The following is a 17,100-nucleotide window of genomic DNA, read 5'->3' on the forward strand; positions in this document are numbered from 1 at the left end:
CCTTTGGATACTGCTGAAATAACTCGTTTTGCTTCATTATGCTCACACTTATGTGCGATGGTGATCATACCTTACAGCGGCCAAACTTCCGATGACTTTCGTTGTTTTACACACGCTTACTGAAGCCCTTCATAATTAGCCGCAATTTGACATTACACCAGCACGCTAGCGGTTCAGATACTCCCGAATTATAGTGTTGCTGCTACATGCGGAAATATTTAGCCTTGCGACCTGTTACACACACATCTATGCTTTAAAGCTATCGTACTTCAATCACAACTTCAGAACTTGCGGCGAAGTTCTTCAGTGGTCACTTCACCTTTCTGGGAAGATTCCCGCACGGCGGGAAATTGCTTTCGCTCCGACGGCCGCCCCTTTCTCGCGGGCCGTCCCGCGTCGGAAGGAGCGAGAGTGATCACGTGACCTCCCCGTTCACCCTCCCCTTCCTCTCGACGAACCGCTTCCTCCTCCTCTGCAGCGGCCGCAACGGCGAAGCGGCAGCGGCGGCCGCAGCGGCGTTCAGCCAGCGCCGAGCAGCCGCAGCCAGCGCTGCGCAAGTGACAGTGAACATGGTGCCCCGCCGTTCGCGACGCTTCTTTGTGGCCAGCTAGCGGTGCTTCCCGACGTGTCTCGAGTGTGCGTGCACCAGTGACCATGGTGGGTTCCTGATCGACGTCGTAACCCGGAGTTACCGCGCCGGTGCCGCTCAATCGGCCCCCGAAAGCACAACGACGCGCGTCATGGATGTGGTCGGCGAGGACCAAGCGCTGCAGGCGGTCTTGGGTAAGTTCGCCTCCGTTGCCTCTCCTCCTCCGCTTCTCTCGAGCGCGCCCTTTCGCTCTCTCTCTCGGCCCCTCTCTCACACACACACCCGTGGCGCAGAGCAGAGCCTGCCTACCTGTTGCATGTTGTTATTGCACTCTCTTGGCGGCGGGACCTCTCGATTTCCGGGGGGAAAGGAAGAGAAATGCGCGTCCCCCCCCCCCCCCCCCGCGCACTCGCGAAAATTCTGTTCCTTGTTGGCCCGCACGCGCGCGCTCCAGTGAATCGACGACCGTTTCGGAAAGTTTCGCGCATCTCTTCCGCGCTCGCGTTTGTTTACCGAGTCCCTGCGCTCCGCGGAGCTTGGGACTCGGAAGTGATAATCGTCTCGGCAAGCACGCTCGTAGCTTTCGAGATCACTCGTCGGCCGCGTCCCCCCTGTATTTCGTCAAAGGGTGGGTCGTTGCCGAGGGAGCTCGTGCCACCGACCGCTGCTTGCCGGACGTCGACGTCAGCCGGTCGGCGCGGCGGCTGGTTAGGCCTAGCGCCTGCTCAGCCCAACATTCACGGTCATTCACATTCCGATGCGAGAGGAGGCCACGGCTAGCTGTTGCCGCCGCCGCCTCCGGCGTGCTCCGGCGCCTTGCTCCTTTGAAAAAAACGAAGCGGTGTAATTCTTTCAAAGGGCTCGCACTGCAGGCGGAAGCCAACTCTCTTTGACGCGTGCCGCGAAGATCACATCAGTTTGTTTTGAATGCACCTCCTCGGATTGGAGTGCAATCATTTTCAACGCGCAAGCTCCGAATGACGTTGTACATCCGCAAAATGTCTATCCTTTCGCAGTCTTGAGCGCCCGCGAGACTATATTTCGAAGTTGTTGAGCGCTCATTCGGTGCGTGCAAGGTTAACGCGCGCTCCAGTAATCGCGCCCTTGAGACGTACACACGGAAACAACGCCGATGAGAGATGCGCTCAGAGGTCCGCGTAGTCGCGTGCGATCACACCCCCGGCACACCCGAAGCTTTGTGTACTATAGGGCTCTGCTTTGTTTTTGCAATGTAACGCACCCGCGTTACGTAACGAACTGCTGCATGCGCTGAAGCAACGTGACATCCATATACACCCTGCAACAACAGGATAAAGGCTGTATAAGATTCAGAGACGGAAGTTCAGTTTTCTGTGTACAGAGCTTCCTAAGCAGCCATGACGCCGGCCTTCTGGTTCATTCATGCGAGGACGCTTGTTGCGCGTTTGTTTCCCAGCTCGGCGTTTATGTAACAGACATGGCGATGCTATATTTAATATAGCGCTCGCTATACTTTCAGTCGTGATCGAGCCCGATCCGGATCGAATTTCTCGATCGCAATTGGCTCCCTTCCGCAGAAAAGGATCCAATCGCGCTCCAGTAATTGGATTCCAATCGGGCTCGATCGCGATCGAAAGTTCTTCGTGTGACCGGGGCGTCAACTGCGTTCACCCCGGGTCACGGCTGTTTGTCGGCCATTTTACTTAGTCAGAACGCTCGAGGAGAACGATCGGTGAGATCTTCGGCGTCCATACGTATCTTTCCCGCAGTGTATGCAGGATAAAGATTATTTTGATCTCCTATACTTTCGCGGAATTTAGTCGCCGCTAACGCACATGCCCGTTATGGCCACTATAGCTGCAAGTGCATATCTCACCGAACGTTCTCCTCGAGTGATGTGATTATAGTCACCTTCTTCGCAATGAAGAAACATTTGAGCGAGCACATAGAAATGTTCAGACTGAAAACACCTGTAGATGCTCATTCTAGGTGTGTAGCCTGGCCATGTATAGTTTAGGAAGATGCGTGCGCATTGCATTACCAGCGTGTACCGTCTAGCACCGACAAGAATAGACTGTGAATGGTATAGAGTTTTGTATAAAAGTTCGTTTGTTGTAATTGGTGTTATGACTACGTGCAACGAGGATTGTGTACCGGTGCAGCGCCAACCTTAACGTGCTTCTTAGTGCTTCCATCGCGTCATTATAGCGACGGGAAAGCGATTCGAGGGACGAGACATCAGCGACGTGTTCTGTTGACTGTACAGCGCTCGAGGAGAGACTACACGTCAGTCGGTTCCGCGGTCATCAAGCTTTCAAAGCGAGGCGCAACAGTCCCCCTTTCCTCGTTTATTTGTGTGTGTGCATTTGATTCTTCATATTCCAGAGCGAATCACGAGGACCACTCGTCGGATTGATGCGAACTCGCGAAGGAAGCCACAGCGTCGACGCGTGTCCTAGCGCGCCCGAGTGCGACGCTGCGTGCGCTATGGCTACACACCAGCGGCAGATCGTTTCAGGCGCGGCGCCCAGACATTGGTAGCGTTCGAGAGAGCGTATAGATATTCCGGATTCAGCGTTTGCCGATAAGGAATATAGGAGGTGGAGGAGAAACAGACGCGTGCGCGTACGCCGTCTCTCTGAAGATGCCTCAGGCTCATCTGGCGCGTTCGAACGCCCGATTCCGGCGCGCCGGCGCACAACGGCGCGGAGGCGGCGGCCGCAGAATTTTATGACCGCCATGTTTCTCTCTGGCAGGAGATTTGTCGCGCCCATGCTGCAGTCCGGCAGGATGTGTGTCTGAAAAAGCGGCGCCCATGGGAAGAACCGCCCGGTTCGGCTTGCTGTGACGTCAGCGACCGAGTGGTAGAGGAGGAGAGAGAGAGAGAGACAGAGAGCCGATGAAACTAGGGGAAGTGTTGGGCGAGAGAGATGGAGAGGGAGAGAAAGTCGTAATTGGCCCTCGCATGCACCTCCGCGGTGGTGGTCAGGCCGGGTTTCGCAAGGGGTTTGCAACGCGACGGGGAAAAATAATTCATGCACCTCGCGTACACCGGTATCGTCGATGCCCTGCGCCTCGGCCTTTTTATTCGCCCGTTCAGGCTGCACAACTGTGGTGGACCTCGCTCGTGCGATTGGCGCAATGTGTGGAACCAGACTCGCCTCGGGTATGCGAACGGGGCGCTGCAGTTTTCTAACTGTGTCCCTTTGTTTTTGAAATGGAAGGGCCCCTCGCGCGAACTCACGGACGCCCACTTCGTTATCCCCATCGAACGATTCCACAACGACTCCATCGATAAGCGCATCGAGACGACGCGCTGCTTTTAGTCGTGTCAGCTGTACGTCATCATGGCGGCCACTGCAGTGACGTCAGTGCGTGTCCTCTGTATTAGGCAGGCAGCCAGTGGTTATGAATCACAGCGTATAGTGTGCCTCCAGGGCGCAATTATCTTCTCTCAGCTCTGCTCACTTTTCACGAGGGGGCCGGTGATTTTGAGTTTTCTTCTACATTTCCCCGTCATTTCTCACAACCCTTCGTCAGTTCCCTGGCATTTAATTTACAGCAGCGTCTTGCCACCTTTGCAAGAGGAAAAATCTTTTTTTTTTTCCTCGCCACCACCTCGAATCTTATTTATTCCTGAGTGATTGCGTTCCAGTTCATTCTCACCACGCGTTCAGGGCATTTCTCTCTTTCGTAGTGACCATTTTGCAGCACTTCACTGTCTTGATGGTCTCTCTAATGTTGCTGTAACGGCGTTATTCTGTTCATCGTTCCATACATGCATGTTATAGCATTCTCATTCCAGTACCTCTGATGCCAATCACTGCCGACGACGCTTGACAAATGCTATCAATGTATTTACAGCACTATGGCTTCGCTTTCTCGAGTTATCTAACTACCTACGCATAGTGACAGGCAGCGTGGCGTCCCGATGAAAGTGCTCAAAGTGACAACAGCGACTACTGCGACGACGAGGACAGTGCGCTAGAAGCGCGCGCGCAAGAGGTTCGAGGGAGCCGAAAAACGCGCAGGGAGTCAGGTATATTACGGAGAAGCTCATAATTGACGTAACAGCCACCGCCTATAGTCTTCCATTCGTGCTGCCGAAACGGCGCTCACTAGAGCATTCGAAAGGGGGGGGGGGGGGGGGAAGGGAGGTGGAGAAGGACGACCCTCTGCTGCAGAGGTCAAAGTTGGCAGAGCTTTTCATATGCGTGCCGAAAGGGTTCGACGACGTTATACCGCCGCGCAAAATGTTTTCAAAGGGCCACTAAAAAGAGGCACTAAGACACTTTTGACTGATAAACTGTCGTTTGAAAACTCTGTTCGATATAATCTCGCGGTAACAGGATGCGTGATTACTAGAAGAAAATAAAATGAAAAACAAACTTCCGTGTTTTTTTTTTTTTAATTTCCCGCCATACCCTATTGCCTAAGGCCGCGTGCTCAGTTGACTTCATAAAGTATTTTCTCGTATTTGGGGCCCTTGTGGGGCAGTAAATGTACTCAAGACCCGCTAAAATCAGTCTTCGGCATCTTTAGAATAGAGTGTATAAGTCCATGGTTACCGACGAAAAAAAAAAAAAACCTAATGGGACCAAGCAGACGCCGTCAAAATATGTGACGTCGCGGCGTGCTGTAGCGGGAACTTCGCGGTGGTGTCGCCACCTGTCTTGATTTGTGCGCCTTCTCGCTTATATCAACCTTCCTTTCACAATATGAGTGGCTTTACTGGTATTGTGGAAGCGTAATACGCTTAAGCTATCCGCCCTCGGCTTTCTACAGATGAGCAAGGCACTAGATTGGGCCAGTTTGTGTGTTTGTATCATAACTATAAAGCATGCAGAATCGTAGAGCAGAAACGCGAGGTCAGTGACACAAACGCAGATTAGTCTAGATTCACTGCTCGGTGCCCTTTGTAAATAGAAAAAGGAAATACCTAGGTGATCTGCCTCTAAACGACTGGCGAACACCAGTGTGGCTTAACTTGAGCTTTGGCGAGCTGGAAATAAACGGCGTATTCGGCGATGGCCGATTAAAGCGAGATGGGAGCGTGTCCTCTCAAACCTTCAGCGTGCCTGCGCCTAAGGTCTCGGAGTCGATAATTGGAACGCATCACCCGACGCCTCCGTGACCCCCCGTAGACCAGTACCCGTCAGTATAGAACACCTCCGCAATAAAAGCAAAAGTTCTCCACAAATTCTTTTTAATTTCGGATGATTTATTTTGGACGAACTATAGAAATAGATAACATATAAAGCAGAAAAAAAAAGAGAAAGCCCATGCTACTCTGTGACAGTAATTGCAATGTATGGACTCCGCCTCCGGCATCTAACGGTTGTAGTTTCCCGGTACATTTGGGGCTTCAGTCTGGCCTTTCGTAGCGTATTCAGCCTGAGTGGAATGGGTCTCATGCTGGGCACAGCCAAAGCAGTTGTTCAATCAAAACTTTCCTCTGGGCGCACACTGGCGCACCATTATAAAAATTCATTTTTCCCGATATGACATTTATGTCTTGCTCCATAACTCAATGGAAACTTCTATGGCGCGACATTGGGACAACCCCGAACATCGACAAAAGCGGCTCCATAGTCTTGACGCTGGTTTACGATTCCTGCTTCCACTTTGGTTGCGGAGAGGCCAGGAAACACTCATTCATCGATTGCGGCTGGGTGTGGCATACACCCATCGATACCTTCACAAGATTGGACAAGCACGGGACCCCGACTGTAGCATCTGTCACACTCCCGAGACAATTGCTCACGTACTTTGCGTGTGCCCTCAATATGCGGCCGAACGAAGAACACTCAAATCTACTGTTGACTGCTTGGACTCCCGCCCGTTTTCTGAAAGAAAGCTTTTGGGCGCGTGGAGGAGTGTTGACTGTGCCCAACGTGCCATAAAATCACTTTTGAACTTTTTAAGTGAGACTGGTTTAGACGATCGCCTCTAGAACCTGTGAGACGTACGTTCAGTCAGTGCGAAATAACTTTTTGTGCAAGATTACTTATTGCGTGGACAAGCTTCTCTTACGTGTATTGCGTCTACAGTGCGCATCCGCATATTGGACAAAGTGTATATATTATCTCATTGTATACCATAACATAATCACCCGCCACCTACCTATCCCTGTATTTCCCACTTCCCCTTTCCCCAGTGAGGAGTAGCAGGCTAGAGACACGCTCTCCAGGCCGACCTCTCCTCCTTTCTCTCCATTAAAATCTACTCCTCTGGTGAGCCTTATTGCTATCATGCATGGGTATACGTGAACAGCGCCAAATACGACGAGGACGACAAGGCGAAGATGTCCTTCGTTATCTCTAGCAATATTATTCAACACAAACAGAATGAATGCAGAAATTATTTTGCAAGGCATTTGTGAAAATCCAGTTAGGATTCTCACGCGTGCTCCGGGTTCACAATTGTGCGCGCAACGACAAATCGCGAAAAGAAGAAATTCCTTTAATTAAAGCTCCGTGATACTGGTGTTATTTCTTATTTCTTTTTTTGTGTGTGTGTCAGTAGCAATACATAAATTTTTTGAACGCGCATAGCGTTCGAGGCACGAATGGCCCCATCTCACGAAGGATATATGTCGCGTCGATGCCATTGCCTTTGGCCTACGGGAGCGTCAAAACGAACAACCGATCTGACTAATAACGACACTATAACAACAATGCTTAGTCCTCGGCGTGATATACGAGACAAAGCGATGGCCGATTTTGCCGTTTATTTTTTGCTGTTACGAACGGATCGCAAGAATCACGAGCGAATCTGGCTCGAAGCGCACCGTCTGGGCGCTGCCATGTTGTTATGCAAACACGGCACATGGTGGGAGCGTTCCGCAAACTGTACCGGAGCCCGGTAAACTCAGTACACGCGCGGTCGTGGCAGCAGATACACTGTAATGTAATTCAGCAGCACGGTAACATAATTGACACCGTTAAAGTTGAGTAAGGGTGTAATTAGGTCTTTAACTCACACCATCACGCCCTTCTTACACTTGGGTGTAAGGGCGTGAGTCATAGATCTACGTACTGCCTTATTCACTTTTAGGGGTGTGAATTGTTGTACAGTGTACCGATTACGCCCTCTGTAAGGTGGTAACTTTACGCTAAAACTATATACAGCTCTCATACGCGCACGCGCTCTATAGCGCTGTATCCCTATAGCCTCCTTCTACCTAAACTCCCTATAGCTGTCTATCGCCCACGAGAATGACGATGATTACCGTTGTACCCGCAGTAGGATACCTCCGAAGGTTGTAAAAGATATTTACGGGTGCGGACACTTCTGTAACTTCTTTTTTTCTGAGGTTTCAAGGACACGAAACCGTAATTCGCCCCTCTTGCCTTGTTGTCTACGTAAAATAGTCGGAAGTGTCGTCATACTCATCACGGAGGATGGATGCGGATTCGTCTAGCTCGTGTTACTTGTGAAGCGGATTCGAAATTTTTGACTCAGGCCGTACACTTTACGTGAATCAGGTGGTCCGTTTGTTGCTCATTTGCAAACACAAGTCAGCAAAACGTACACGTTCTTTACTGTAACCGACGCAGCCAATTCCTTCAACTTCTTTTTCCGTGCCCCCTCACATGACTGCCTCGCATCAGACTTCTTCAATGGCCGCATCGCAAATAACAGTGTCTGCGAAGTTGAACGCTGGCTAAAAAAGTAATACGAGGGACGTCCGCTTCTCGATTTGCACTGGTGTATGTTTTTTTTTTTTTTTTAGGGATTCCGGTAAAAGTTATGAATCAGATAAAAATTCACTTTGAAGTTTATACACGGGAAAGAAGCGCATACATAGCAAACTGGCCTCTTTAATGTCTGTTTTGGTAGCAGTTTATACGACACATAGCGATAGCGACACCTCACGTGCAAAGTTACAAAACAGACACAATACATTCGTTTACGTAGATAGCAAAGTGCTCATTGAATGTACCTTTCGAGGCTTGAAAGGGCATAGACTAGGCAGAAAAATTGTATGAAAGTAATTTGATCGCAACCTCAGTATTACTTGTAAATTCTCGTAAGTTAGTCGTACATAAGGGCACATAAGGGCACGTACATTATGGCTTTCCAAAGCATAATATTTTGATGAAATGACATTCAGCACGCCGTATCAAAGTATCCTCGAAATATTCTAAAATGCGTTGAAAAAGCACAGCAGGGTGACTGAGGGGGCGAGAATCGGCGGTTGATAGTTGTGGATGAACAGTGCAAAAGGCTGCGAGAGTCGTCTTAGTGTAGTATTCGCTCTTGTTACCATTCTCCGCTGTTCGTTCAGAAGAAGAGAAAAAAAAAGGAAGAAGTTCGTGCGGAAATCCGCTAAAGATATCGCCATGAATATTAAAAACAACAACAAGAAATATCCGCGATCCAGGTCAATGCGCATTCTTGCTGCTGAAGAAGTCAAATACCCACTAAATGTCACCACAAATCTGCTGAAATGGGAACACTGTTAGTGAACGTCATCTTACGGACATGTTATCCATCGTCGCTCGATTTCTTTTTCAGCTGATGTCCATAGACTTCTGCGCGAAGTCTAAGAGACAGAATGTATGTACTGCTGACAAAGCATTTACTGTGCCCTGTGACAAGCAAATAATCCAGTGCAAGCTCCGCCTCCGCGCTCGAAAACACTTCCTGCAGAGAGACGATCACGTTGAGAAGGTCCGCCCCCGTCGTTGCCTCACGTATGTGAGCGAACGTCATTGGCTGATCCGTAATAGGTTTACAGATTCTGTTGGAGTTGGACAGCGGTGCATTTGCCACTGCATTTTTTGGCTGTCACTAACTGCAACAATGAGCGTACGCTTTTCTATGGGGCGAGAGAGAGTAAGGACAGGAAAGGCAGGGAGGTCGACCAGACGAGCACCCTGTTTGCTACCCTACACTGGAGGTGGGGGAAAGGGATTCGCCAACATACATCCCAGTAGCCGAGATCAACAATATGGCTTGCGCCCAATGTCACTATGCGCTGACGCTCTCTCTCTCTCTTACATAGCCGAACTGCGAGTGGCATAAGCTTTCGCTAGAACCGTATGAAATGTAGGTGCTTGATTCATTAATCGGCTCCTCGAGAATATCGATAATCGGCCTCTCGCAGACTGCAGAGATATCCACACAACTGACCCTGTGTTCTCCAGAAAGTAGAAAAAAAAAGATTTCCAGGCCGAGCTGTCCAGAGAGGTTTTACGCATTCTTTTTCTGTAAAGAAAAGCATCGGAATTGTTAGAAGCGATGCTTTGGGAGGCCATTGTCATTGCTGGTATGACAGTGTCGCGCCGAAAAGACGTTCTCAAAATTGTTTCGTTGCCTGCTCCAAAATTTGTCGATAAGAAGTACAAAATAAATAAATAAATAAATAAATAAATAAATAAATAAATAAATAAATAAATAAATAAATAAATGGGCTTTTGTATGGCTAGAAAATGTACGCTACGACATACTTCTAATTTCAGTAAAGAAAAACGAACATCATGCGATATTTCTTCGAAATAGTCTCTAAGCATAGAACCCTGTTCAAGGACACTGTGTGGTCCTATGTGACCTTACATTTTTGATCGTTTTCTTGCGTGCGGGATGCCGGTATAATATGTCAGGCAAAAGGAAAATATTACAGGCAGGCAAAGTTTTTTTTTGTGTGTGAAATACCTACGAACGCTTCTGACAAATGGGGTGCTTCTAATCTCTTTTGCCGAAGTTACGTCTTTTACTTTATTTGACTTCATTTTAGAGCGAGCACTTGTGCCTTCCCACTACCCACTGGAGCGCGTTTACCCTGATTGGGCCACGAGTAGTTTGAACGTGTTCCACCTACGAGAACCTCTCGCAAATGCAGCTAAACATGGCCAGTTGCTCTCGCACAAGTAAACTGCCAGCACTTTATTGTTTTTCTTTTTTTTACATAACACCGTCCAAACGAAGCTTTGTAATAAGCAGTAGCGTAGCAACAGGGGGGGCCGGGGGGCCGTGGGCTCCGGGTGCAAGGGGCCAGTGGTGGTGGGGGGGGGGGGGTGTTATATACGTCTGAAGACACCCCTCTTTCCGCCGGCTACACCCAGGGTGGGGAGGGGGGGTGTGTCAGAAGACCTATGGGCCCCGGGTGCCAGACGACCTAGCTACGCCACTGGTAATAAGCATGCAGACTTCGCAGTGGCAGCCTTGTCATTGATCGCGCTCACAAGTGGGAACGTGCGCCGAGTTTTCCCTGCGCGGAGCAAGTTCTCGCAATTCGCAGAAATCCACGGAACCTGCTGCAAGTTGGAATGAACCGAACCTGCGACGTCTCGCGCTGCCGACGGCACATATATCTCCTCGGTCACTGAGCCACGTGCCCATGTTCTTGGGCAAGAGCGTCGCAGCGCGCAGGTGTACGCATAAGTGGAGCGAGAAGCGAAGGAAACAATCGCGCGTCCGATTTCGAAATCAAGGTGTAGGAGAACGAGCGACCCGCACATCTAACACTGGATATATTCCAGAAAACCTACTGTAATTTCGAGCCCAAATGAAAAGACCAAAGCGCCGCAGCATTCCGCAACTTCACGTGTGGTTCAGATGGGGACGAAGCTTCTTTCCGCTGCAGACGTTTGAAAGAGACCGAAACGACTGCGACACTTTAGAAATTGTAATAAACAGTTTCCTCTTTCTAACGCTGTCTGCAATAAGATGTTGTGAACCTATTGATCGTGGTGGCACATGATTCAGTAAAAGCCTTAGTTTTTAAATAATCAAGTTATTTTTGCGTGATCTAAAAACGGAGATTAATTTTGCACCAATCCAATACGCAGTCAGTTTAATCGCAGATACCGCATATTATCCTTTTGTTAGTTTGTATACTTTAGAAACCACCCCGTTCTTTCTTCGTAAACGTTTCTTGCCTGTTCGTATGAGGCCGGAAGGTGGTCAGTTTGAAGCATGCAAACAGTTGCATTTTTACCTGCATACGCGTTGGTTTGGTACACTCAGATACAATGGAATAGGGGAAGCAGGGCTACAGGGGAAACAGCGCACTTCGCTGTTTCACTGCCGCTGGTCGCGGGGCGCCTACACCATTGAAGCACAATCTGTGATTATTTAACACAACCTCCAGAAGCAGGGGCTGATTCAGCCGCTCATTTTTGAAGGGGGGGGGGGGAAGCGGCTGCTCGAAGTGAGACCGGGAGAGGGAGGGAAGGGTGCTGACACCGGATTTGGAGGAAAGGGGAAGCGACCGCCCTTATCACCCCCCCCCCCCCCCCCCCTTGCTTTGGATCCACCACTGTCCACCGCCCACTCTGTCAAGAAATAGCGCGGGTATAGTGCGAACGGGGGATCGAGCGACGCCTCACTCCGGCGCTGGCACTCGTAGAATGTGATATGCTGTCAGGGCCTTGACAAGATTTATACGCGAAACACCTACAACCACGATTTATATGCAGGCTCCCCCTGCGCGAGGAGAGAGAGAGAGAGAGAGCTCTGCTTGGTCTTGCGAGCGGTGGGTCGTTCACAGAGAGCGTACAGCATTGTTCTGGTGATGAAACAGACATATCTAGTAGCGTAGACGTATACCAGAATAACGGAAGGCTTGTGGCCGGCACCGTGCGACACTGCCTTCAACTAAAGCGTGCTGAACAATTATTGCCTTTATTGGAATCTTAGAGCTTCCTACTAAAATTGTTAGAGGGGAACTCAGGCGCTGAAATTGTTTAGCTACCATGTGGAAATGCAAGCGTTCATATATTTCGAAATGCAGTAAAGGCAAGTCTCTGTGAACATGCATAGTTGTTGCGGATTAACTGTTGAATTTCTAACGTCCCATTTGGTCACAAATGATAGGTGGGCCCAGTAACAAAGTCGTTCGAAGCCAGGAGGACGAAGTTTAGGCAGATCCATCTACTGTACACTCATCATCAGCATGCTTAGTCAAATATAGGTTCTCTAGCTGCACCGCCAGTCCTTGCTGGTTCCGTATACACTGCATTTGTAAATTTCGCTGTAGTAATTTTTGTAGGAAATGCTATATGATTGCAATGTGTTGACTGTATCTTATGTTACATGAACAGGAGAATCATACAACACAGGAACGTTTGTTCTAACTCGTTGTAGGTGATGAATGTCGTGAGACGCGTCGCCAATATAGCGCTGCCGTTGCCGGTTGCATCATCCGGCACTTATTTATTAGTCCACATGCCACTGCGTCGGCACTTTACGGTAGGACTTCCGTATGAAATGGCGAACGACGTTTCTTTCGGGATCCTATTGGTAAAACTGAGTCGAGAAGTTGTCATTATACACTGAGGTATAAGAGACACCAGTCTATCGGTGGCACCATATCACTATATACAAGGAAACGTAATCCACATCGCTCTCTCAGTGGCACAATCCCGTTTATGCTTTTCCCCCAAAAATATGACCCTAGCAAAATTTTCCATGTTCTCCCATATAGTGATTTACGGGAACCCGGGTTTCGGGTATAACCACCGCGTTTGGCCGCTGTATTGTTTACCAAAACGTGACGTCTATTCTTCTGTTTATCAACGCAGCGGCAACACAACTTTACTACCGCAGTTGGTTAAGCATGGCGGTGCCATTTCTTTCCTACGTGCACCAGTATATTTACGCAGCATTCGGTACACAAGCTACATGTTCGTAAACAAAGAAGACGCTGCGGCGATATGTATTTCAAGGTACAGGAAAAGGGAGCAGACGCAAGCATTGACCCTCCGTTGCTTTCCCGCCTTACTGAAGGTCGCGGGTGTTCGTTCTAACACACACACACACACACACACACACACACACACACACACACACACACACACACACACACACACACACACACACACACACACACACACACACACACACACACACACACACACACGCGCGCGCGCGCGCGCACGCACACACACACACACACGCACGCACGCACGCACGCACACACACACACACACACACACACACACACACACACACACACACACACACACACACACACACACGGTTAAGCGTCTAAGTTGCAGGAAAACGCGTTCGATCGCCACGTGTGCTTCGCTTTGCCGTTGCCGATGACTGCTTTGACCTGGAGTTATCCCCGTTATTATGCTATCGCCGTAGCGCACTTGCTGTGTATACACAACATCGGCCGCACACCGAAATTGATGGCAACGCCGCCGCTTTACCGTGACGTCATGTTCGCGCGCCGACTCTGGCTTTGGAGCGTTATTAACACCCCTTCTGTCGATTGTCGTGATTTTGGTTTTGCAGCATACACTGATCATTTGGGCTCCTAAATCTGGATGAGGTCGCTCAGAACAGAGAAGGCTGGATTCGGGCATCATGCGTGGTTTACTGACCCCTGTCGGCACGCCAGCATATCTCATTCGGCAAACGATCGAGGCTGTGCGCGGAATTTCCGACGAGGCTAACTATACTCCTTGGGAAACCTGCGTGGGGTGCTGTATCAATCCGGGTGCACGCAATGCGAGCGTCACTCCTGCGCAATGTCAGATGTTTTGAAAGCGGTCACGTAACTTATGTGAGGAGATGGTTTGCTTTCTCGAGTCAAGGCTTACAAGCGTTTTTTTTTACAACGTCGTTTTGTTATGGCAAACAATAACAAAAAAATAACACTTACTTACTTTACAGTCTTTTGCCTGCCGGAGCCACGATATAATTATGAGGAAAGCCGTGGGGGACCCCGGATTTATTTTGTCCATCTGGGGTTCTTTAACATGCACCTAAATTGAATTTCGGACATTGCCCCTGCGGCCATCTGTCGAAGTTCATCTCAGTGCACCAAAGTGACTCAACGGGCAGCAATAAAAAAAAATAGAAAGAAAACCTAACTTTCAGTTGCCAATATCGAGAAGGTACGCCATTCTTGCGCATTTACGGCCCTTATTCGTAACTTTCCGGCTGCGTTATGGCAGCTTCTTTTTTTTATCCTGACAAAAATTCTGCTACAACGCAGCAAATACGTTATGGTGCCGTAAATACGCATGTTGATAAATAGTTGTGCAGATCCCACGCACTGTGGGATCGACATAATGCGAAACATATTGCAGGTACCTGGCGGGCGTTAATGCACCTAGGGCGTCCGTATATTTGCTATCGCAGTAAAAGTGAGCGAGCTCAAATTTCTGTCTTCCTTCGTGTGGCAACTACAGCGCTTCGAGACGCGATGTACAGTCGCCCAAATCTTTAACTGGTTTGCGGGAGCGGCGACTTTTCCGGGCGTCAGCGCCGTATGACGCGGCGAGGCTGGAAACAGCCTAGCAGACGATGGGCCCAGCTGAGCGCGCTTTGTCCGCATGCGCTTAGCCTCAGACTGTTTCCAGCCTCGCCCCGTCAAACGGCGCTGACGCACGGAAAAGTCGCCGCTCCCGCAAACCAGTTAAAGATTTGGGCGACTGTACATATTGGGGGTACCGCGTGTGCCCAATACCATGGTATACGGGCCAAACACTTTGGCCCATACCAGGTGGGCCAAAGTGTTTGTGCAAATTGAGTAGGTACGCGTGTGTGGGTCGTGAGCATGTACACGTGCCTGTGACGACAGCACCAGGACGACGACGACGACCACGTTGAAGACAATCGTACGGCGCCAAGGGCAAGATTGCTACGCCGGCCGTTTGACGCGAGCTTACAGTGGCAATCGTCGGTTTCTACACAGGTAGCGGACGAGCGTAAACTATAGAGGAACACGGATCGGTGATGTCATCAGGGGTTATGCAATCGTATCCATAATAATATTTGGGGTTTTACGTGCCAAAACCACTTTCTGATTATGAGGCACGCCGTAGTGGAGGACTCCGGAAATTTTGACCACCTGGGGTTCTTTAACGTGCGCCTAAATCTAAGCACACGGGTGTTTTCGCATTTCGCCCCCATCGAAATGCGGCCGCCGTGGCCAAGATTCGATCCCGCGACCTCGTGCTCAGCAGCCCAACACCATAGCCACTGAGCAACCACGGCGGGTAATCGTATCCATGTCTGTGACGTGCGTACTCCGGTGAAGGAATGTTGAGGCACGCTTAACCTGAGCAATCGTGAAGTCAGTATGTACAGCGTCGCACGATTTCTACGTATACAGCGTGCTGCGATGTGAAGGCACTGAGAAAAGCGGACCGGTCCCGGATATGGTGCAGTTTAAACACAAGGCGCCTCGGAGTGCGAGCTGTCACGAGGCAAGAAGGCGGGGAATTGGCAGCGGGAGCACGCGCCGAGCGCTCCTGGCTTTCGAACGAGAGAATAAACATGCGTCCGATCGTGGCCTCTTGGGTCGAATGTTGCGCAAGAACTTCCTCGGGGCTGGCTGCACTTATCGGACGCACGCGTTTGTTTACCCGAGTTTCTGATCGAGTGTGCCGCAATGACATGTGTGCAGTGTGCCATATTCTACGTGTTTGCTTCCATGTGTTAAAAGGGGGGGGGGGGTGGCAATGTGCGATCGTGGCCTAAGGGTTGGAGAACTGTGCTCGACGATGGAGTTTCGATTCCACCGTCGGTCACACATAATTCTGTTCTTATGAAAGCGAAGCGAGACAGGAACCTACCTAGCGCAAAGTGGTAAGAATGCGGCAAAGAATGCTGCGCATTAAAAACGGCGTATACCCTCTCGACGTTATTATTGCTTGAAATTTGTTGGAATTCGCGTTACGTTTTCAATTAATAACTTGGCAATGTAGCGAGCTAGCAACGCGCTATAGACTACGCGAATGTAACCTGCTCACCTGATATCGCTCATAACTAACTTTTGTGCGATTAGATGACAACAGTGCGTCGGTGTTTCATTGCATAAAAGCATGTAAGTGTTTTATCGATGATTGAAGATTCAGTTGGAAGTCAGCGCTGTCTGTGTCCGAATCTCCTCTGTCGTACACGTGAATTCATTGCGCTGTAAGCATAGTTAATGATACCTTTTGAAATATCACTTCATTGAGTTACGCTGGTGCACTGCGGTCAGGCTTCGCAGATAGCCGAAGGAGGTAATGTCTAAAATCCTTCGACGTGCACCCGAGCGTTATTGCATTTCGCGCCCACCGAAATGAGACCACCACCGCGGTCGGGATTGCACCCACGACCTCGAGCTCAGCGGCGCAACTCCGTAGCCACTAAGCTAATCTGGCGGCGGGTGAAAATGAAAATCGTCTGGCCATGAGCAGTTAAACATTCAGGCTTTGGGCACATTCACACCGGCGACTTGAGGAGGTCGCGCGACCAAGTTGGTCGCTTTGCGACCAGTCGCAAATGGTCGCAAACGGTCGCCTTTCTCGAAAAGCGACCATTTTGGGCGAGTCGCTCTCTGCGCGATTTTTCAGTCGCGCGACCGTGGTCGCAAAACTGATAAACCAATCAGCGGCGCACCGGAAGTGATCTTTCGTGTGTCTACATCCGGCCTCCTCCGGCATCGCATTCTAATTCCGCGTAAATTCCGAGAGTTCTCGCTGAGAACGATAATCTCCGGGATTTCGACTTGCGGGTCGCGCTCAGCCGGGCTTGCCGGTGTGAACATCAGTCGCCTTCGGTCGCTTTTTGATTGCGAG

The 17,100-nt window shown here is 49.8% G+C and overlaps 1 protein-coding gene across 3 annotated transcripts in view; it reads left to right on the forward strand.

Moving 5' to 3' along the window:
* The first annotated feature begins 493 nt into the window (after window positions 1-493).
* LOC139057485 (myelin regulatory factor-like protein) overlaps window positions 494-17,100 on the forward strand; it is a 147,007-nt gene continuing 130,400 nt past the window's right edge. For all 3 annotated transcript variants that reach the window (XM_070535816.1, XM_070535818.1, XM_070535817.1), the window contains exon 1: window positions 494-783. In XM_070535816.1, coding sequence (XP_070391917.1) covers window positions 741-783 — 43 coding nt within the window. In that variant the 5' untranslated portion in view covers window positions 494-740. The remainder of the gene's footprint in view (window positions 784-17,100) is intronic.

Source organism: Dermacentor albipictus, chromosome 3, assembly GCF_038994185.2.
Source record: "Dermacentor albipictus isolate Rhodes 1998 colony chromosome 3, USDA_Dalb.pri_finalv2, whole genome shotgun sequence".
Lineage (NCBI taxonomy): Eukaryota > Metazoa > Arthropoda > Arachnida > Ixodida > Ixodidae > Dermacentor > Dermacentor albipictus.